This window comes from Tenrec ecaudatus, chromosome 1 (assembly GCF_050624435.1).
Source record: "Tenrec ecaudatus isolate mTenEca1 chromosome 1, mTenEca1.hap1, whole genome shotgun sequence".
NCBI lineage: Eukaryota > Metazoa > Chordata > Mammalia > Afrosoricida > Tenrecidae > Tenrec > Tenrec ecaudatus.
In genome coordinates, this window is record NC_134530.1 from 167,299,202 (window position 1) to 167,322,415 (window position 23,214).

General features: G+C 44.8%; 1 protein-coding gene and 1 pseudogene across 1 annotated transcript in view; both read right to left on the reverse strand.

Moving 5' to 3' along the window:
* Positions 1–5,772: 5,772 nt before the first annotated feature.
* Positions 5,773–7,031, reverse strand: LOC142437109 (synaptosomal-associated protein 47-like; annotated as a pseudogene).
* A 1,402-nt stretch (positions 7,032–8,433) lies between these two features.
* LOC142437986 (Fc receptor-like protein 5) overlaps positions 8,434–23,214 on the reverse strand; it is a 128,288-nt gene continuing 113,507 nt past the window's right edge. The window contains exons 5-9 of the mRNA XM_075540760.1: positions 20,195–20,473; positions 16,774–17,052; positions 13,423–13,539; positions 10,978–11,046; positions 8,434–8,630 (exon numbers count right to left, since the gene is read on the reverse strand). Coding sequence (XP_075396875.1) covers positions 8,434–8,630; positions 10,978–11,046; positions 13,423–13,539; positions 16,774–17,052; positions 20,195–20,473 — 941 coding nt within the window. The remainder of the gene's footprint in view (positions 8,631–10,977; positions 11,047–13,422; positions 13,540–16,773; positions 17,053–20,194; positions 20,474–23,214) is intronic.

Below are 23,214 nucleotides of genomic sequence, written 5' to 3' on the forward strand. Positions count from 1 at the left end.
AGGGTGTAGGAGGCCTGGTAGGGCATGATCAAGGATAATGTAACCAAGAGGAATTACTGAAACCCAAATGAAGACTGAGCATGCGAGTGGGACAAGTGGAAAGTCAAAGGAAATAGAGGAAAGAACTAGGAGGCAAAGGGCATTTGTAGGGTTCTAAATAAAGGCATGTACATATGTAAATGTATTTATATATGAGGATGGGTAAATAGATCTATGTGCCTATACTTATAGGTTTAGTATTAAAGTAGCAGAAGGACATTGGGCTCCACTCAAGTACTCCTTCAATACAAGAATACTTTCTTTTATTAAATTGGCATTCTATGATGCTCACCTTCCCAACACAATCGCTGAGACTAAGCAGGTGAATAAACAAATGTGGTGAAGAAAGCTGATGGTGCCCAGCTATCCAAAGATACAGCGTCTGGGGTCTTACAGGCTTGAAGGTAAACAAGCGGCCATCTAGCTCAGAAGCAACAAAGCCCACATGAAAGAGGCATACCAGCCTGTGCGATCACGAGGTGTCAAAGGGATCAGGTATCAGGCATCATCAGAACAAAAAAACATATCATTGTGAATGAGAGGGTGAGTGCAGAGTGGAGACTCAAAGACCATTTGTAGGCCACTGGACATCCCCCTACAGAAGACGTTTCCGGGAAAAAGCGAGTCAGTCAGGGTGTGATATGGCTATGATGAAATATATAACTTTTCGCTAGTTCCTAAATGCTTCCTAACCATCACCCACCTCCAACTATCATGATTCCAGTTCTACCTTACAAACTTGGCTAGACCAGGGTATATACACTGGTACAAATTGGAACTGGAAACACAGGGAATCCAGGTTGGATGATCCCTTCAGGACCAGTGGTGAGAGTGGCAATATCGGGTTGGAAAGGGGATCTGATTATAAGGATCTACATATAACCTCCTCTCTGGGGGACGGACAACAGAAAAGTGGGTGAAGGGAGACATTGGACAGGGCAAGATATGACAAAATAATAACTTGTAAATTATCAAGGGTTCATGAGGGAGAGGGCTGAGCAGAAGGAGGGGGAAAATGAGGAGGTGATGCCAAGGGATTAGGTGGAGAGCAAATGTTTTGAAAATGATGAGGGCAATGAATGTACAGATGTGCTTTACATAATTGTTGTATGTATGGATTGTTATAAGAATTGTGTGAGCCCCTAATAAAATGATGTATATAAAAAGATGATATCACCGTACACCGACAATGATAGCCCAACTCAAAAAACAAAACAGACAATTCCAATGTTGGAGAGAGTGCGATACTGGAACTCGTATATACGGCCGGTCGTTTTGTAAGTACATATGCTACTTAAAACAGCTGCGACTAGAAATCCTAAATGACCTAACAATGCTTCTGCTCAGTATATACCCCAAAGAAATAAATGACACAACACAAGCAGACATATGCTTTCCTATATCCATCACAATTCACAATAGCAATAAGTCAGAAATGTCTCAAACAACCGTCAGTAGAAAAATGGACACAGAAACTCTGGTACAAACACAAAGTGGAATACTATGCATCCCCCGAGAACACCGATGAAGCCACAAAGCACCTCATGACATAGATGGACCTGAAAACCATTACACGGCGCTGAGCTAGTCAGTCTAAAGGACAACGTTGTATGAGACCACTGCTATGAGGAATAGCACAAAGACAAAGGCATTTAGTTATCTGTTTCCAAGCCAGGTAATTGCCGAACCCAGTCTCTCAAGCACTGACGTAGCATGCCTGTCTAATGCTTTATGGTCCATAAATCATTCTCTTATTTGTACATCTTAAAAGCTGCTTCTTTAGAGGAGGGCTCGTCTCCACTGTGATCAGTTTCTTATGTTGTGGGTAGAGGGAGACAGCCAGGTAATTCCTGCCATGTAGCATTCGTTGTCCCACTGTCGCTCCAAATCAGTAGGCACCCCTAGTGCTCAGCTCCTTATCAATAGACACTTCTACTTGGGTGTTCAATGAACCTTAATGAAAATTTAAGTCCAGAAGTGGTGCTGGTGGTGGGGGACATGTCTAGCTTAGAAAATGATTTCAGTTCTGTTGCCTTGTAAACCAAGAGGGACAATCTGCCATTGGAAAACATGCTTACACACACACACACACACACACAGAGTTATATAGACTCTCCCTCACAGACAACTGGGATTTTAGAGTTCGTTCTTTTGGGGTGCACAACATTCTTCCGGGGTCACAGCAGAAGGATCAGATTTGGAAACCTTCCTAAGTAAACTGTACTTTACCTTAAACATACTTGCCAACATATTAAAATCGTCAGCTTAAGACTCCCATATATTTGATATTTCATAATCTCTTTGCTTTTGTATGGAATTACTTAGTCTGGCAGGCATAGTTCTGTCTTTATCAATGTGTGTTATTCAAGGTTTTGCCCTATCTGCAACCCTCATTGTTTGCACAGTGTCCAGTCACTTAAATTTTAATCTGAACAAATCAACAATACATGTAATTTAGTCAGAAAAGTTGACTTACATATACACACTTTCCTTTTATCAACAATATTTAAATTTTGTACCATTGGCTAAATGAATGATGCCATCAATAGAATTTTAAAAGCCCCCATGGGGATTAGTTTTAATATTCTTCAATAAAATAGCAATGTGCCTAAACTGAAATACCACATAAACTCAAGTATAAGCTGACCCCAATATCAGCCAAGACACCTAATTTTACCACAAAAGCTGCATTAAAAAATGCAATAGACGCTCTCTCTTATACACATAGGCGTTTCAGTGGATTTGTCTCTCTGGTCTACCCGGACTAATACATATACCAAAGATACATGACTGAATCTTGAGATTGCACTTAATTGTAAACTTAGTCCAAGAGCAATTCATTCTTGGAATGTGGCCCTACTCTATACTTGCCCTCATGAAGATATATGTGTGCTATAATAAAGTGTGGTGAAGAAATCAGATGGTACCTGATTATCATAAAGAATAGCATCTGAGGTCATAAAGACTTGTCTTAAAACAAGCAGTCATCTAAGTGAGGTATCATATAAGTCCACATAGAATAAGCACACCAGCCAAGAATTTTAAATAGAATTGTATTAGAGCTTACGTTCTGGACACTTGGTTTGCAGAGGCTATGACACCAAATTTCATTTTTTTCAGAGTCCCCAGGTGAACTATAACTCAGGTGAATCTTCTCTATTGAGCAAGAATGTGAGTAGTTTTGAGACCAGACAGTGTGCATTGGAAAGTGGATTAATGCACACATAGTTAGGTTAAAATTTAACATTTAACAAGATTATTTTTTCCTTTTTGACCCCTTTTAAATTTGCTCTAGATTTTATTGTTTCCTGCTTACTTTTGGATTGTGTTTTCTGTGTGTGTGTGTTTTGTTTGTTGCTGTTGTATATATTTGTTTTATATAAAATTCATGATAGGTAAGTCAAGAGAAATAGTAACCAGATTAACAGTTTCTTAGGATTATGACAGGGAAGTTGGGGGAAATGGGGAGCCAAGAACAATGAGTATAAGAATGAAGAAAATCTTCTAAAATTGCTTGTGGTGGTGATTGCAAAACTCTTTAATATATTTAAACCACTGAATTGTATCTTATGTGAATTACATGCTAATAAAACTGCCCCAGATTAAAAATTAGAGAGTTACAGGCTCAGAAACCATCAGGGATGGTCCTCCCTTGTCCCATAGGACCCTTAGGAGTTGGAATTAACACAATGGTAGCGAGTGAACTCATGGACTGCTATGCAGTTCTTTTTCTTCTGAAATAACCTTCTGGAACTAGATCTCAGCAGGCTTACACTATTGACCTACTGGTTAAAAATTTATCAGCGCACATTGCCCTTTCTAGTTTGATAATTCTCTAGAGAAATTTGCAGAACTCAAGAAAGTGAAAATTATGTACTTGTCATTTATTATAGAGGCTAAAATCAGATCCAGTGTAAAGAAGAGACATTAGGCAGGCATGTGTGATGAACTTGCTGCCCACATGGTTGAACTCCTATCTTCAGCTCACTCCCGTCTCATTGCCAGAGTTCACTTGGTGGGTCTCCAAGGCCCCACACCCTCGTCACCTCAGAAACAGTAGCTACCAGGTGTGGTCTGGAGTCTCCCATGAATAACAAAAATACTTTAATCATTTAGGGAATACCAAGATTCCAAGTGGTTATGTCCTAGGAAGGAAAGGCAAATACCAAATTATATGGTAAAATAATTATTTGCCCCCAAACATTTTAAACTCACTAAGGCATCCTCACTCATTGTGGTTGGAGGACCAGCTACTGCACTGTCACGTGCAAACTTGATCCCTTGAATCAGAATCTGCGTTTTAAGAAGATACTAGGTGATCCATAAACATAAGTTCCTCCTAAACTTAAGAAGACCTTTCCATTGCTAAACAGAGCCTTTCTTGCCCAAACTCCTTCTCATAGTTCTGCACCCTCCACCCTCAAATAGAGAAAGCAGTGCATACTGGATTTCTTAGAAAGCCCATTGTACCGATTCAGGATTGAGATTAGGATCATTCTGTAGTGTTTTTCTCTACTCATCCATTCATCCGTTCATTCCTCAATGTTTAGAAGGAGGCTTCCAAAATGTTATGGGCAAATGTCATTATCTTTTTATTCTATTTTCTCATAAGCTTTTTGAATCCCCCTCCTAGCACTTGAAAACTCAAACTCACTTCCATGCTGACTGATCAGGACACTATAGGACAGAGTAGAACATCCCCCTTTGAGTTTCTGATACTGTAACTCTTCATGGGAGTAGAAAGTCCCGTCTTTCTCCCATAGAGTGGCTGGTGATTTTGAACTGCTGACCTTGAGGATCACAGCCCTATGAATAACCACTGTGCCTTTTTTTTTTTTAGAAGCTAAAGTCATTTTATTTGTTTTTATTTCTTTAAGGTGCAGCTCCTAATTTCCTTACTAGCTAGAAACGGGGCAGTGGAAGAGCATTTCAGGTGCTGTATTACAGGATGGCCTAAAAGTGGATTCGACGCTGAGCTTCCCCTAGAACGTGATAATTTCCCGACGGAGAAGAGCGGCCCATCCACCAGGGACACAAAGCTCGAGCCTCAGGGAAGGCTCCACGGCGAGCATGGGGCCAGTGCTGAGTGAAAGGCATGCGGCAGAGCGTGGAGGCCCCAGCTACGATAGGCCTGGCAGCACTGAGATGCATGCAGTGTTAGGCATAAGCAGTTGCTTCCAGGAAGACTGGGATCTCCTTTCATGATCAGCAAAAGTGAGGAACAAGGAAGATGTGGCCCGTGTTGGAGCCAATAACCTGGGGCCATCATGCACCAGCAGCAGCTGCACAGAATCTCAGGAAGGGCTTGTGACCCCGGATGGCACTTGTGCAGGGCGCCTGGTGATCAGCAGGGGTGCAGGCCTGTCCCTGACAGCAGTGCAAGAGGAGCCTGACCCTGGAAGGTGGCCCGTTGGCAAGGTCAGCACTGCCCTGTCCATCTTCCCTGGGTGTGTAGGCAAAGCCTCCGCCTTCTGAGCTGAGCCTTTGGTGCACTGCCCAGAAACCCCCTTTAGTGGAAGTCATGGTCACCCCCAGCTCCACCAGCCCCCACAGTTCTTCAGGGCAGAGATCGGATCAACAACCCCTTGATCCCACAGAATGGGACATGTTCTTGGACAGCCTTTATAAATATTACTTCCCAGGGCCTTCATCTCCAGGGGAACATGCAGGGGTTGAGAACAACACGCTCAAAAGGGTCTTCATCAACAGTCCCGTCTGCATTTCCTTCTCCTCCTATGTCAGTTTTTTCATCCGCCGGTTGTGCTTGTCGATGGTCAGGGCTGCCTGGTCCACTGACGAGGCGATGACGTCCAGAGCCTCATCCTGTCGCTCAAGCTCTGTCTCTGTGTCCAAGGCCAGACTCTTCAGCTTCTGCAGGATCTGTCTCAGCTCCTGGGCTTCTTCCTCAGAAATGAACTGCTCGCTCATCTGTAGCTGGGTCTGGACTCCTTGGCTTCCTGAGGAGGAAGGCTCTGGGCGCATCCCGCAGTCCACCAGCCCCGAACTGCATGCCAAGTCAAGTAACCCTTCTCTGCTGGGGAAGAGGCTCCAGTGCTTCTGAGCATCAAGGCATCTTCTAAAAACTCAATCTTCTGGCTGAACTGCACTTCTAAAATTGGGATGACCTCTGGCATTTTTGAAGATATCAAACGAAAAGATATGTCTGGCTTCCCAATAAACCACTGGCGTGTGCTAATTTCATATGGTGTGTGAACCTTAATGTCATGACATCATCTCTTTCAAATCTGTGAATGAGCAAAGAATTTGAGCCATGGACTTCCAAGCCAGAAACAAGGATGATAAGCTTCCCTGGTTTCACATGAGCCTCTGTTTTTTGGGAAATAACAGCGGGAATTTTGATGACTATTCCTTCTTTTCCAAAAGCTTCAGAACTAGACACGGAGGCGCCTTCCATGGGCTTTGTTTCTGGTGGCGTCTTCCAAAGCGTGGAACTAAAAGGCCGCCAAGAAGGAGATTCCAGTTCTGTGAGCAATCTGTCAGCCACATCCAAGTCAGACACGATCTTTTCCAGTCCTTGTATGATGTTATCAAACTGCTCACCCTGGTGGTGGAGAACTTTTGCTGTATCTTCCAACTGCTTCTGGGAACATGCCATTGAACCAGTCAGCTCTTTCCCCTTGGTCAAGGGGGTGGACGATGCCTGCACAGTATCTCCTGGTTGGGACAACAGCAGCTCTCTCCAGAAATGCTCGATGATATTGAAAACAGCATTTCGACTTGGCTGTTAGAACTAAACCAGTGCTTGATATGGTCCTTTTCCAGGATGGTGATAGAACTGAAGATAAAATGGGAAGCCTCTTTCTGATCTCAATTATATTAGAAAGGGGGAAATTAGCAAGAACGGTACCAGTTTTATCCGTGGCAAATTTTAGTGAGAGAGAGGTTAATGACAGTTTCCCAGAGACCTATCGTTTCTCAGGTTCTAAATAGTAGGAGCATGGCCAGGTATGGACACAGATGTCTCTGCTCATCTGCTTCCTAGTTTGGGTTGCCACCAAGGTCACAGCTTCTGCATCTTAAAACACAGGATACGTGGACTTCTCCAAAGAACCAGGAAACAGAAGCTGAATAGACAAGGACTTTCCTCCAGAATCAACAGAGTGACACCTTCCCCTCGGGCCAGTGCCCTGAATTTGGACTTCTAGTCTCCTAAACTGAGGCGCTGGGAGAGGTGCGAAGTCGGGGAGAACCAGGGCAGGCGCTGACAATCCCAGTGGCATCAGATGCGGCAGCGAATGCGAGAGGGCTGGAGGCGCTCTGGGTTGCTCAGGTGCCTGGGCCGGTGAGGATGCGCTCGGCACCACCACTGTGCCTTTTATAGCAATTGAACACCCTCACTATTACAAATTATTTTCATCTGCAATCCTGTTCTTCTTGGTCATGCAGTTGTAGGGTTTGCTCGGACAGGATAGGCAGGTCCTGGGATCTAGGGTATGAAAGCTACCTACCCAGGCAAGATGCTGGCACATGGACAAGAGAGACATTTTCCAGAATCCGGCCTTAGAGCTTCAGGCAGGTATGGTAGTGTAAAGAATAGTTCAACTATGGGGAGGCCCATAAGAAGTTCAATGTGCAAGATATGACAAAATAACAATGTATAAATTACCAAGGGCACATGAGGGAGGGGGGAGTGGGGAGGGAGGGAAAAAAAAAGAGGACCTGATGCAAAGGGCTTAAGTGGAGAGCAAATGCTTTGAGAATGATTGGGGCAGGTAATGTGCGGATGTGCTTTATACAATTGATGTATGTATAGGTATGGATTGTGATAAGAGTTGTATGAGCCCCTAATAAAATGTAAAAAAAGAAAAAAAGAGGAAAAAAAGGAAAATGATTAGGGAAAAGAATGTACAGATGTGCTTTATACAATTGATGTATGTATAGGTATGGATTGTGATAAGAGTTGTATGAGCCCCTAATAAAATGTGTGTTTTTTTTAAAAGAAGTTCAATGTACGCAGGTGCTTGATACCTCACTTGGAAGAGAGCCTCAGTCTGTTGTTGACGGAAGTGGCGAAACCTACCCACTGAAATCAGGACTTCTACGTTGGAGCTCAGAAGCCATCCTCATGCACTTGGGAGCGGGACTGAGAAGGGTGACAAAAGACAAACCCACTCAGAAACCCCAGTGGGACCCTGGACTGAGAGCAATGTGTTCTTAGACAAAAAGACCACTGAGGCAGGGTGTGAGTTGAAAAACAGATGGGAGCCCAGAGGGGCTCTGAGTTCTGATCAGCCTGGGGGTGTGGACAATATGACAGCAAGACTTCTAGAGGGAGCCTTAGGCAGTTCAAATATGTCCACGTCAGTGCCTTTCCTTCCCCAGGACGGTGCTGGGGATTGGAGGCTGAGACAGCTGCTGGGGAGATGTGTGTCGTCATCTGTGAGGAGCCAGCGATGCCAAGAGCTGGGGCTGGGAGCGGGGATTTGATGCGACCTTCACTTGGGTGTAGATGACTGAGGAGTCCTGGGGGAAAGATAACATAGGTGAGGGCAAGAAGATGGCAGGTGTGGAAGAGGGCCCGCCGGTCGGTAGGCTCACCTTGTCCTTGAGCAGCCCTGATGGGGAGGCCACTGTAGAAAGAAGGGAAACATTTGGCTGTTACACAGTAATTTCAGAACCGTTTTCTTATTTAATCCTCAGGTTAGTTCTGTGAGAGAGTGTGGTGGGCAGAATAATGGCCCCTCACCAATGACGTGGAGCACTTACTGGTGACGGCCAGGCTTTGATACAGAGTATACGCAAATGTGAAGAAATCGAAAATTCTTACAATTTAACCAATCGACATCATAAATGGAGGGGAAAATGAAGTTGTCATATTTTCATTCCACTTGGATCAATAATGAATGTAAAGGAACCAAACAACATATTACATTGTGTGAATCTGCTGCAAAATGAAAGGAGACGATATCGCATTGCTAACTAAGGTCTACCCGACTCAAACCTAAGCTTTTGCAAAGGCTTCATGTGCAGGTGAAAACTAGACAAGGCACAAGGAAGACCAGAATGTATGCATTCAAATGGAAGGGTATTGAACATGCCGAAGTCCTGCTGGCAACATGGTGGAGCACTTGGCTGCTAACTGAAAAATCAGTGGTTCAAATCCATCAACCACTCCAAGGGAGAAAGATGGCAATCTGCTTTGGCGACAACAACATCCTTGGAATATAAATAAGTCAGTTCAAGGGTTGCATGGTTGTTAGAGTTAGAGCAGACTCTGTATAGTTGTTAGAGTTAGAGTAGACTCTGTGGCCACGAGTCTATATTCTTGGTGGACCGTCAGAAGAATGAATGTTAGGAAAAATACAATTAGAATGCTCCTTAGGAGCAAGGATAGGAAAATTTCAGCTCATTTATTTTTGTGAACATGGTCTTTGGGAAAGACTGATTGCTAGAAAGAGGCCCCCGGCTTGGTAAAAGTTCGGTGGAAATGAGGGAAACCCTTCATGAGTTGGATTGGCCCAACAGCCGTGACATTGCACTAACCCATAGAGATGGCACAGAGTTGGGTGGTGCTTTGTGCTGTTGTGTATAAGATCACCGCCAGTCAGAGCTTACTCAATGCCAACAAGCAACAGCAATAACAAGTAGGTCCACATCCTCGTCCCTCAAACCTATGGCCATATTTATCATGCTAGATAAAGAAAAGGGATTTGGTAGATGTAACTAAGATCAAGAATTTTGCTAGGGGCAGAGTATCCTGGATGACCAGGCTGAGCCCAACTTAATCATACGAATCCTTAAAGTTAGAGAACTTTTCCTGACTCTAGACGCTGGGAGATTTGACTGGAAGAAAGATGAGGTGAAACACTACTGACTTTGAAGAAGGTCAAAGGGAGTCACCAACGAAGGGAAGTGCGTGGCCTCTAGAAGCTGCATAACAGAAACGGATTCTTCCCGGAAGCTTCCAGAAAGTACTGACACTTTGTTTTTAGCCCAGTGAGGCCTGTGTTGAACTTCTGACATACAGAACTCAAGAGAGTAAAGTTATGTTAGGGCGTTTAGTCACCAAGTCTGCGGTGATTTATTGCAGTAGCAAAGGAAACCAGGGCGGTTCTGCTAGTCAGGGGTGGTGGGTGGTGGTACTGTTCCATTTTCAAGAAGCTCTGAGAGGTTAAGGGACTGCTCACAGGAATGGCTTTGTAGTTCAGGTGACACTGAGGTTATCTGCGAAGGATGAAGCAAGCCACACTGGCTGGTGGACTTGGGTTAACTCCAAGCAGCCCCAGACGGCACAAATTGAGAAGCCTAAGTGATCAGTGTGAGTGGCAGCTAGGTGCCTGGCTGGCCCAGGCCTACTGAGGGAACTTGTCACACACATCAGTCCGTGTGGCAGTTACATAATCTGGTGTCAATTTGAGAGGATTATGAGTGAAGGGGTGGAGTCTAGTCTCAATCTGGAGATAGCCAATGAGGCCTCTGTGTGGGCATGGCCTTCTCCTGAGAATTCTGGGAAATCCTGATATTCCTCCTTAGAGACGGGAGACACTTTCTCTGCTCACTCCCTGGGAGATGCTCTACTGACAAGACACATGGCACTATGCTGATAGACCCCATGCTCTGGGAATTGGAGAAGCCACGTGGAGACCCCTGCTAGTGCTGAGATTCTTACACCACTGGATCCAAAGACTTTCTACTCACCAGCCTGTGATCATCCTGCATTTGGCACTATTGAATGTGGTTTGTGATCCTGAGCAGGACTTTGTAGATTGTTCTCAGACATATGGGCTAATAGCTGACTTATGGACTTGGACTGTACTGGGTTGGGATGCTTTCTTAATGTATACAAAGCCTTTATATAACACACTCTCTGATACACATATGAGTGTTTATGAATTTGTTTCTCTAGTCGACCCGGACTAACACAGGGGGTTATCACAGTGCAGACACAGCGAGAACAGAGACTTTCTTAGCTCTTACCTGCATGTCTCTTTTCTTTTTGGATGCTCTGGACTTCTGAGTAAACCACATCGCTTCCTTTAAAGTTCACTGGAAAAGAAGTTGAAATTTCATAAGACTACGTTTCTTGCCTCTTGTCTGAGTTACTTCCTACACCCCCAGGAATTTTGTTCTCCAAAGTGAGCATTGCCCTCTAGGCATGCCCAAAGCCCTTCCTCTTCTCCTCCCCGATCCTGCCTCTTGGACCAACCCTAGGACCCCTACTCCAATGGGGGCTTTCAGTTCTCACCATTGCTGTATACCGGCTGCAGTTCTACCCAGGCTGGTACATTGTGGTAAGTGGCTTCTTGGGGTTCCGAGGTAGAGGTGCTCCTGTTAAACAGGGAAATGCCAGTGTTTCTTAGGAATCCTGGCACAGTAGGTGCAACGATCACTGCGCACAGTGAGTGAGCTACTGGGTGTCTACTAAGGCTGGGAGCATACATCATAATAAATTACCTATGGTGATTACATGACACATCATAATCAAATAATATTATTTGTGTCCAGTGGTTATTTAGAAATATACCAGGCACTGCGCTCATGTTTATAACAATGCTATGAAGTCAGTTTTATTACTATCCCCACGTTGCAGAGACTCAAGTGGAGCTTCCAACAGAGGAAGTGACTTACTCAAAACCCTTCAACCAGAAAGGGGCAGAATAAATAGTTGAACCTCACTCCCAAACCTGTATTCTCAGAGAGACAGCGGGGTCTCAGAGAAATCAGTAACCAGAAAGGCTTACAGGAATTCCAGATGTTTTGATACTGCCCCTGTGGCCTCCTTCAGCAGCAGGTTGTGAACTGTGCTGTGCTTTTGAAAGTCTGACTTTGAGATTCAAGGTGGCACCCATTCTTCACAAGCTCCACCTCCTGCCCACTGTGGGGGCGTGATCTCTAGGGTGGCCAAGTTGTGTGGCTTCATTTTCTGTGCTGTTGTCCACAGCACAACAGGTGGCAGTGGTGGCCACCTGTTAGGTGTCATGGAGTCAGTTCTGACTCACAGAAGCCCTCTGGACAACAGAACAAAGCACTGCCAGGCCCTGCACCGTCCTCACAATGGTTAGGGTTGAGCCCATTGTTGAGCCAGTGTGTCAATCCTTCCTGTTGAGGGTCTTGCTCTATGTTGCTGACTGACTTTACCACGCATGATGTCCTTTTCCAGGGACTGTTCTCTCCTGCTCAAAGTGCTTTGTCAAAGGACGTTCAATGAAGGCTTGCCGTCCTCTCTTCAAAGGAGTATTCTGAGGAGATCTTTGCTTCTAAGGTGTTGATTATTTCTGGTCTTGCCCAGAGCAAGTCTGGTTGATCTAGCATCATCTTAGGATGTAGACAGATTCGGTGGTCATCAGACAAGGAGGGAATAAGGATGTGAGTTAATAAATAAAAAGCAACTACCACTCCATGTGAGCAGAGGACCTGGGCAGCTAGATCAACAGGTGAGAAGCTCTAGGGACCACCTTGAGATAGCTCAAAAGCAGGAACAATACCCAGCGAGCACGCCCATCTCAGGGACATGCAGCAGAGACTGGCCTCTTTATGGGAACCACACTCAACTCCGCATTTCTACTTTGTGGGTATTTGATTGACTATATAGGAAAGGTTAGTGATAGGGGTCCAACCCCAGCCTTACCTGATAGAGTCAGAGGCAGGTTTTCCTCCTGCAAAGGAAAGCAGAGGAGCAATGAATCTAGGAGAAGAAACCCCGGACAAAGAGCTAAGCTTGCAGGAGCTCATCTAGAACCTGCTGGTCACGAAGGTGTGAGTCCTTTTTGTAATACCTAATGGATAGGTCATACTAGCGGTGGCCTTCAGAGGGGAGGAGTTAACATGTGATAGGGTAATTCATAATCCTTTAATCTAGACTTCATTAAGAACAATGGGAGGTAGGGAGGCATATTTGATCAACAATGAAAATGCTATATATTTAAAGATTCAGGTCTGGGTGGTGATGGAGTGATCTTAGGACTAGACAGGGGAGAGTTCTTGTGAAGTCTTATATGATTGAACCTCTCAGCAGCACACTGAACTTGAATTACAAAATAATAGTAATAATAATAAAACAAAGATTCAGTGCTATCAACTCCTATTGTCTTCTATCTTGCCTTGTTTTTCAAAGTATTTCTCCTCCACTTGTCATTCCCCAGAGGTTGTACACTGTACAGAAGGAGACACACTGGAGTTACAGGTGTTTCATAAACTACACCTCCTCAGGGCATTTCCTATCCACTGGGAAGTTTGGCAAAGTTTGTTTTGGGTAAAGAGGAATTGGGGAGACTCGGAAGGGAAGGTGTGAAGTTGTGGGAGTGAGGGGGCTGGTTAGAGAAAATTAAGACTTTGAGAGAATGATTATAAGGTTTTCACTGGTTTGAGAGACTAGAGTCAAGAACTTGGACTCTACCCAAGGAAGGCTTGGGAGTTACCCACCTGCTTTCTTCAGGAGCACGTAATATAACAGCAGTGCCACAGCAGCCAGGCCCATCATGCCGAGCAGCCCCCCCGTGATTCCTGTGACCACAGTGCCACTTCTGCCTTCTTTCAGACCTGAGAGGAGACCCCATGCATGAGCCAGAAGGAAAGTCTTGCAGTTTTGAATTTCCCTGGCCCCTGGAGCTGATGACTGAGCATGGAAGAGAGTGTGACTATAGGGAACCAGGATTCCTGGGCTAGGCAGTGGATCAGGAAATCTCCCTCTGGTAAAGCAAATACTGATGCAGTGCAGGAAATTATCCTTGTCTTTGTGAGAAAACTTCATATTTAGTCCTCCCTTTTGGCCCCACCCATCTCTTCAAGAACCATTACTTCAGAAAATAACAATTTAGAAAATGGTGTGGGGGCATCAACCAACCTCAGTGTCTAACGTCACAACGGGGGCACATGATGGCCCTGTGTCATGCTTACAGTTGATGGTAGAAGTGTGATTCAGTGTAATGGCTCCAAACTGGTAGAATCATGGGACTTTGTAAAAGAAAGAAGGGCATAGGAAGTGAGACTTCTGATTTTTAGGTGGTACTTTTGATTGTTATCTCTAAAGGAGCAAAGGAAAGTAAAAGGTGTTTGTCAAGGAGGAAAATGCCACATCTGCAGGAAGGACCTGGTTCCTGAAGCAACTCAATTAATAGGGAACCAGGATGTAAGGACTCCACCATTAGAGGCTTAAGGCCATGTGCATATGAATGAGAAGGTAGGTAAGACATGATAAAGGTGAAATGAGAACACTTATAAAGGGGGGGGTTGTGTTTATTTGAATGTGCTGTAGACATTAAATGTTTTCCTGCCTAAAATTTTAAAGCAGACCTATATAGGATGGAAGTGAATCTGGGATATTATAGACAACGCCACCTTTTGCTAATACTTGACAAGATATGCTCAGAGAGGAACTAGGATCTGCCCAAAATAAACATATGTTATTGGTTTGAATATAGTGACCCTTTAGAGTATGGGGGTGTGTATGTGGGCATGGGGTTTAGATAAAAAAAACCTGAGGCACATCAGAATCTTTCCAGTTAGGAAATTTGCATTTTTAAAAGACTTGACAGTGCTATGTAGAACTTCTGGGAGAGGAGGAAATTTGCATATGAAGGAAATAGCTGCAAAGGGAAAAGGGTGGGGTGGGTGGGATGGGGAAGTGCTTTCTGAACTGTTATCAAGTGTGTCACCACTGGGTTTATCAAAGCAGGGAGAATCAGTGCCCTTCAGAAGAACCCTTTCTAGGACTAGAAGTAAAGGGAACTGGCAGGGAGACAGCCTGGTGGTGTGCTTGCTTGTGGTGACCACCTGGGTCCATTCTGTGAGTGGACGTGAAGAAAGTGAAACAATGAAGTGATGGATGGATGTGTTCCACTGCCACTCCTTGACCTAGCCCGGTTGTTCCTTGGCACCCATTCACTTAGATTAAAGTTCCTGAGCCTATGTGTGGTAACTGTTGACCTAGTCCATGGGAACTAGGGATGAGAGAAAAAAAAAGGTTCTGGCTGGTAATCTATAGCTCATACCCATTGACCTAGCCCATGGGGGTGAAGGATGAGTAGACCAGAGCCTGACTAAATGAAGAGAGCTATGTTTGACACCGTGAGTTGATGTGAATTGCTGCAATTTGATGGCTTGCTTTGGGCTTGACTTTGCTTATGGATGAAGATGCTCAAAGTTCTGGTCAGAACAGAAGATTCTTCAGATCGAGGAACATACGTGTCTTCTCAGAGTACAAGTTAGATTGGGAAGGGTAATGCAGAAATGGGCTATCTAAAATTGGATAGATAAAGGCATAAGGTGGCTGGCATAAACACTTTCCGAAGTATACTGATCTCAAAATGAGGGAGATAAGGGAAGGGGTCCATGGAATAGTTTCCTCTTTACCTGGTGGGTCTGGGGAAGACATTGTGTGGGGAGATGCAGATATAATTATATGATTCAGTTGTGGGTAATGATTGCTAATAAGATTGTCATTGTCAAAACTGTAATTGTACAAGTGGGATCTGTGAAAGAATGGACTGAGGGGACACAGGACCAGGGTGGGGGGGGTAGGCATAATTGTAAGTCTCTTTAAAGATTTTGCTATGTTAATATCTCAAAAGCAGCTCCTAGGAAGAGAATCATGTTCTCTCTTAGTTACATTTTATCAGATGCCAGAAAGAGCTCATCCAAGATGGCTTCTGGAGAATCTTGAAGCAGACTTTAATGGCTAGTACCCATGTCACCTCACCCTGAGCACTCTTTACCCTACTGAAGGAATAATTGCTAATGATTGTTTGGAAGTGATAAAATTATTGGGAGGTGGAAGTTATCCTCTAAGTAGGAAAGAAACATGGATAGAAAAGCCAGGGGTATCGCTCTCGGCCTTTGGGCTAAGATCGAGTGTAGAAAAGCCAGGGGTTGGGCCGTGGTATGAGTCAGTGCTTCTATATGTCATTGCTTGCCATGGTCTGGTAATTCTCACCAAATGACTGGGTGGGACTCTGCAAATAAGGTGGTTGATGGAGTCGTGGTGGCACAGTGGTTATGAACTGGGCTGCTATCTGCAAGGTCATCAGTTTAAAACGACCAGTCACTCCACGGGAGAAAGATGAGACTTTCTAACTCCTGCAAAGAGTTAACTCACGAAGCAGTTCTACCTTGTCCTAGAGCAGTGGTTCTCAACCTGTGGGTTGCGATCCCTTTGGGGTTGAACGACCCTTTCACAGGGGTCACCCGATTCAGAACAGTAGCAAAATGACAGTGATGAAGTAGCAACGAAAATAATTTTATGGGGGGGGGGGTCACCACCACATGAGGAACTGTCTTAAAGGGCTGTGGCATCAGGAAGCATGAGAACCGCTGACTTAGCAGAAGCTGTATTGTTTGAAGGATTGTATGTGGAGTCATTCTTGACCCATGAGTAGTGTCTGTGAGTTTTGTGTGACCATTGCAATGAACTGTCCGGCCTATTAGAGAAGTGGAAAGTGCCATGGAGAGATGGCTGGTATCATAATTGGTAAAAAGTTTGGACAGAAGTATGTTCTACCATCACCTCTTAGTAATCACTCTTGGGCTGACCTTTGTGGTGATTTTTCTCTTATTAAGCCTAGCAGGAAGGGAAAACTGACCCATCCCCTCATTCGGGTTACATACACTTTACTTACAGGTCCCAGCTAGTCATATCAGGACTATGGCAAGAAAGGCCATTACATGGTATCACCTGGGACCACACCAACTATGCGTGCTTGTCTTTGAGAAGGATTGTCTTGAGGATAAATCCATTGACCTCGAGGAGTTCCTGGAAGGTCAGCATATGAAACTTACCTTTGATGAAGAGTGTCACTAGCTCACTGCGCCGAGGCCCCAGGCCATTGTCAGCCTCACAGGAGTAGTTTCCAGAATGCTCCCTAGTCAGAGAGAGGTTGAAGAACACTCCTCCTCCAAAGGAGAATGAGCTGCTTCCCAGGGGGGCATTCTCATGATAGAACTGGTACAGGATTGGGGGAGAGCCTGTCCAGGCTTGACAGTGAAACTCTGCCATGTCCCCCATCACAGCCTGCGGCCCTGGAGTCTTGAGGGTGAGGACTGGGCGAGACACTGGAACTGGGGGGGTGGGGGGGTGGAGAAGGGGGAGGGAAAGTCAATAGTTGTTTCTATTTCTAATATATGAGTAAAAGAACACAAAAGATTACAGATAAATGGCAAATATTCCATCTCAATATCTGAAAAATATACTGAAACACATATGGCAAATAAAACTAATCAGTGTAATGTATAAAAAACTTTCAATGCAGTACAAATTTGGTAGATAAATGTAAAAAAAGACATGAACCATTGAAAACTCCAAGTAACCAAGAAATATATCAAAGGGGCTCACTTTTGTTACTAAGTATTAAACATATACAAATAAAAAATGTCCATAAGATAATATCCCCTTTCTCCATCTATCAGATTAGCAAAGCTTAAAAAGATGGATAATAGTGGATTGTTTGTAGATAAAACAGGCATCTTGAATTACTCTTTAGCAATGCAAATTCAAGACACTTCCTTGACCGGCAATCTGGCAGATGCAAATGATCAGTGTACTTGGCGCTTAGTGAAAATTTGGAGGTTTGAGTGCACCCAGAGTTGTCTCAGAAGAAAGACCTGGTGGTCTATTTCTGAAAAATTAGCCACCAGAAACTCCACGGCGCACAATTCTAGTCTACCGCCTGTGAGGGGCTGCCACGAATAGGAATCAACAGATGGCCATCAGTTTTCACTCAATTCAAAGTGCAGGTAAACCTGACCCAGAACGTGTACTTTTAGGAATACTTACTCTGAGAATACAGACATATTGTACTCTGTGTACAAGAAACACTATTGTAGCATTGTTATGCTAGCTAAAAAGGAAAAGCAACCTAGCCGATGGGTGAGTGAAGTATGAATGGTATCCAATATGTATTTTTTAAACTCAATTCAAGATAATTGTTAAGTGAAAATGGCAACCTGTACAGCAATATATGGAATATGACTCGGGTTTTATTAAAAAATACTTCTGGGAGAATGTGGTTTTATCTGGATGTGAACGGCGTAGGTAGGCTCCCCTTGTGCAGGGTTCAATTGCTTTTTTAAATCGTGAGGATTTTTACACAACTTTATAATATCATGCAAAATCAAAAGTTGCGTTAAAACGTGGGCAGGAGGAACGACGGAAATGTCACAATGTATTAAAGCCTCATATTAAAAGTTATGCCCGTGTTTCAAAACTGGCTTTACCATTGCTAGCTTTGTGACCTAAGCTAGGTACAGACCTCTTTGAGCTCCAGTTTCCTCTTCTATGCGTTGGAAATAAGAATGGTTTCCACATTGTAGATTTATCGGAAACATTCCAGAAGACATTCTATGTAAAGGACTAAGCACAGGGCCTGGTGAGAACTCAGTGTGCAGTCAAGGTAATGATGCTGGTGCTGATGATAATGGTAAATGTTCCCTTTCCTGGTAGTTGCTGATCTATGGAGACTCATATCCCGACTCATGTCCTAATTCTAGAACTTAGAAATGATGCACTTAGGCTGGGCGGGAAGCCTTTTAGATCTAATGACAGCAGCAGCAGCAGCAGCAATAACGTGGCTTTGTCTCCAGGAGATGGAGATGAAAACTATGAACACACAGTATAGAAGGCATGTTGTTTGCATATGTTTAAAGGTATAGGAGCACCACTCGATCCATGGCCCTTGCCTGTGTTGTAGATCTATGAGCCAAGAGCTTTTGTGAATCTCAGAGGAAAACTGACTGAGCCAGATGCTGCTGGAGGTGAAAGAATAGGTCTGCTGAATGGGAACTAGCAAAGTTGAGATCATCATCGCGTGGAACCCAGCAGGTAGCTGAGTTGACCTCCTAATCAAATGCTGAATACTGGGCATGCATTCCCAAATCAACCAATCAAGACTTTGTTTCTATGCCTTCTGGTACCCCAGGGATTAGTGATGAGGGAGGAGGATATCAGTCTGTATCTTCCTTTTGTGCCTCGGAGAGTATGCGGAGGCTGCTCCATAGTCTTCCTTATAAATGCATCCCAGCCCCTCCTTTTACGAACCTTTGCATTCTCGTACTCCGTGTTCCCTCTCCATCAGAGTAACTGAATTCTAGGCTGGGGACGCCCCTGGCTTTCATCTAGTCTTAGTTCCTCACCTTACGGACAACAAATTGAACTTAGTATCGGAAAAGATGGTTGGCAAAGGTCAGGCAGTTCGTTATCTTCAAACCAAGTCTGGGAGCTTTATCTCAACAGCCCTTCGCATGCATTTGCTAGCGCGCACACACACACACACACACACACACACACACACACACACACACACACACACACACACACCAGATGCTGCCATAGGGTCAGTTCCTACTCATGACAACCACATATGTGCAGGGTTTCAAAAAGGAGATCACTAATATTTCCTCTGCAGTATCCCGCGGTGGGTTCTGTGGAAGAATCATTAATAAGAGCATGCTTAACCGTTGGCACCAGGCAGGGGCCCTTTGTTATCACACAAAGGAATCTGACAGTTCATCTTATGAAGTGGTCGTCACCAAAGAAATTCAGAGCACATCAGAAGTTTAGATTCAGGTAGCACCCTCATGGCAAATGACCAAGGAACAGCTTAGATAATTGAGGGGTTTGATTTATGGGTGGCCATTACCCAGCTAATGTCCTCCTGTCCTCCCCTGCCCTGCCACGGGCCCGGTCCCCATCGCTCGAAGTACATTTTCTAATTACAGCGGTCCTTGAACGGTGTGTCGCTCCTTAAAGATTGTGTACAGAGGACATGTTAATGCAGGATGTTTAATTGGAAATGTGAGATACATTTGTAATCCTGGTGATGAAAGGAGCTCACGAGTAGAGACTTGTTGGCAGTTAGTGTGAAAAGAATCCAGGCAAGGAATGGCTTGAACTAATTTTGGACAGAGAAATCCATCCTCTGAATTCTTTTATTTCTCTTATATCATAATTGCAGCTGAGACTATAGTTTATGTTCTAAAAGGTCTTTACATTTTTAGTGAGGAAATATTGATCACATTCAAAACTACTTGAGCTGCATTACTGGAACATTCCCGGGTCCTGATAGTGAAACGACGGGAAGGATCCCAGCCCTCCAAATGGAGGTTACAGTGGCAGGAACTATGTTGGATGTCACACTAGGAACTAGTCCTGAGAAATTCTAGCTCCATTTTTAGCTACTAGGGAGAGAAGGCAGAGATAACTTACCTTTGACATTGACTATAACCACCTGACTGAGCTGGGACCCCAGGCTATTGCTGGCCTCGCAGGAGTAATTTCCAGAATGTTCTTCCGTCAGAGAGAGGTTGAAGGATGCTCCTCTTCCAGAAAGGACTAACTTGTCACCCAGGAAGTCATTTTCACGGTAAAGCTGATATAAGATTGGGGAAGAGCCTTTCTGAGCCTCGCAGTGAAGTTCCATCACGTCTCCCACCACAGCGTGGGCCCTGGGAGTCCGGAGAGTAAGGACAGGACGAGACACTGGAACTAAAGGAGGAAAAATGATTTACCACCGGGCTCTAATATTTAAATATATCCCTTCTATTAAAGGCGGTGATGCAGTGGATGACTTAATACGGCCCTTCTAGCTATAGACTTTGGCACTCTCAACCGATGATTGGGTGGAACTAGGCTAATAAGATGTTGGTGGTCCATCAAAGGGATTGGACCGCTGACCCACAAAGCAAATAAGGTGCATGGAACCCTGCAGGGGTGGAACCATGCACATAGGATATATGAAACACTAACAAAAGGATCGGTCAGTTTCGCCATCCCACGAAACTTAGAATGAGCTAATTCCAGAGCACACTGGGGACATCACTACCACCAAGAAGAGCTTTAGTCTTTGAACCAAAGGTTCCCGTGCTGAGAATTTCCAAGACCCAGGAGAGAGCGAGAACGCTGGAGACTATGAACAGTGGCAGCAGACGAGTGGCAGAAAGAGGTGATGTGGTGGCTGCCTGGACTGAGGAGGGAGGTTGCTCCAGCAAGGGCGCCAACCCGTGGAGTGGAAGAGTTAAACGCTCTTGGAAAGAGGGCTTCCTTGTGGAGTGGAGTGCCTCTGGAGATTTGATGGAGCTGTGCAGTCCTTGCTCACACACGGCAGGGGCCGGGGGCCAAGGATCAGAAAAAGGCCCGCCTACCACCTCAGCTGAGAAGAGGGTGTCCTGATCAAAGAACTGTATTTGGAGTCATTTTTTATCCCGGATGGTAAACATGGTCTCAAGCAGAGATGCAGAGTGCTATGGGAAGGACAGCTGGCGGTAGAACTGGCAACAAAGTTGGAAACAGGAAGCATGTCTGACTTCTGCCTCATAGAAATTAGCCTGGGGCTTTGATCTTGCTTTTCTTCCCCTTGTGAAGTTAGAGCAGGTCAAATGCCCTTGTCATGCCATTTTACAAAAGCATTTCCACAAAGAACGCTTTCTTCTGCTTTAAATGACCTTGTGGCATCACTCAGAACTCAGATGTAATTTCGTTAGATCTGGGGAAACAGTGACATTTGTGTAGCCCTGCCTACAGTTCAGAGTCCTTGGGTATAGAACTTCAAATGTATTCCAGAATTCTGAGAACAAAGATTAAATTGAAACTCAGACATCCAAGAAGCCAAAGGGAAATAGGGAGAAAGGAGAAATGTGTTCAGAGGAAAGTGAGCCCTCAGAAAGACCCATTGCTGATAGGCCAGAGTAGGCCAGCAATTCAAACCCACCAAGTACTCCCAGGGGGAAAGACGAGGCTTTCTATTCCTGTAAAGAGAAGTCTTGGATACCCAGAGATGTAGTTCTGCCTTGTCCTGTAGGGTTGCTATGAGTTAGAAATGACTCAATGGCAAGAGTGTTGTTGACCTTGCCAGGGATGTAATTGAGTCTGGACAGCATCAGGAGTGGGGCCCACAAGAGAATTAATCAATATATCTGTTCCTTTATTTTTATCAAGATCAATTGAGCAATTCGTAAATGCCAGAATTGTTTTATATGCTGGGGCTCCACTAGGGAGAAAAGGAAGCCTCTGTTCTCATGTAGTCTATAGTGGAGAGAAGATGTTAGACAGCGATTGATCACCCATACAAGTATAGGATTAATATTAGATAAGTAATACAAACTAGCTATAAAATATGTAACCCCGGGGCTTTCTCTAGAATGCGTTAGGGAAAGCTTCTGCTAGTCAGGTAGCATAAAACATGTAGCAAGTGACAAGCAGCATGTGTCTAGGCTGTGAGTCGGAGGGGAGTTGGGCACCTTTGACCTGCTGCGACAAGAGAGCAGCAGCCCCAGGGTGCAGCATCTGAAGGGAGCCAAGGAATAGGAGGCTGAAGAGAAGCCGAGCTTCACAAGCTTGCTAAGGACTGGATCCTTCTTTAAAGACAAGTGGGAAGTCAATAAAGACATCCATATAAGGATGTGAGATGATCAAATTTATCTTTCTGAAGGACTCCCCCCCCCCCCCCCAAGAAAGAAGATGCTAGCGGGTTCAAGTGGAGTGGGTAGGCAGGTAAGTAGAGCTGCAGTGGGACTAACGGTGGTGGATTTGACTAGATTCGTGGTGGCAGGTGTGGGGAAAAAAGATCTGATAATTAGGAAACAGATTCAACCAAGCTTAGGGATGAACTGGCTTTGATATGGGGGAGGGAGAGAGAAATGTAGAGAACGCCAATTTTCCTTAATTGAAGAGGAGACCACACTAACATTAATTTAGAAGAGACACAGGGAACATTGTCACTTCCTTTCTTTCCGATCACCGATCACCGTAGAGCAGGATAGAGTAGGATAGAGTACGTGCTTTGCAAAGTGTTTGAGGGGAGTTTGGGTGACAATGGCTGGAGAGAGTGTTGCGACAGGAAAAGGTAGAGCAAGCAGAGAGCAGGCCCGCCTTCCTGAAAAGACAGCCTGCAGAATGCCCAGGTGGTGGTGATGGGGGCAGGTGGCCTGTCATGATGTCGCAGAGAAAATAGCCCGGTGGAGCTCGGCTGTTCCAGGTTCTGCTACTGTGGGGAGGTCGGAAAGACGGTGCTGCCAGTACTAAAGGGCAACTTACCAGTGACCTTGAGTAAGATTGTGGAACTGTTCTTGGGTCCCTGGCCATTGTCAGCTGTGCAGTGGTAGCTCCCAGAATGCTTTTCAGTCAGAAAAAGGCTGATGGATGCTCCTCTGACATGCACGGAGGTGGTCCACAGGGTGACTTCCTCTTGATAAAACTGATACAGAATTGGGGGCGAGCCTCTCTGGGCC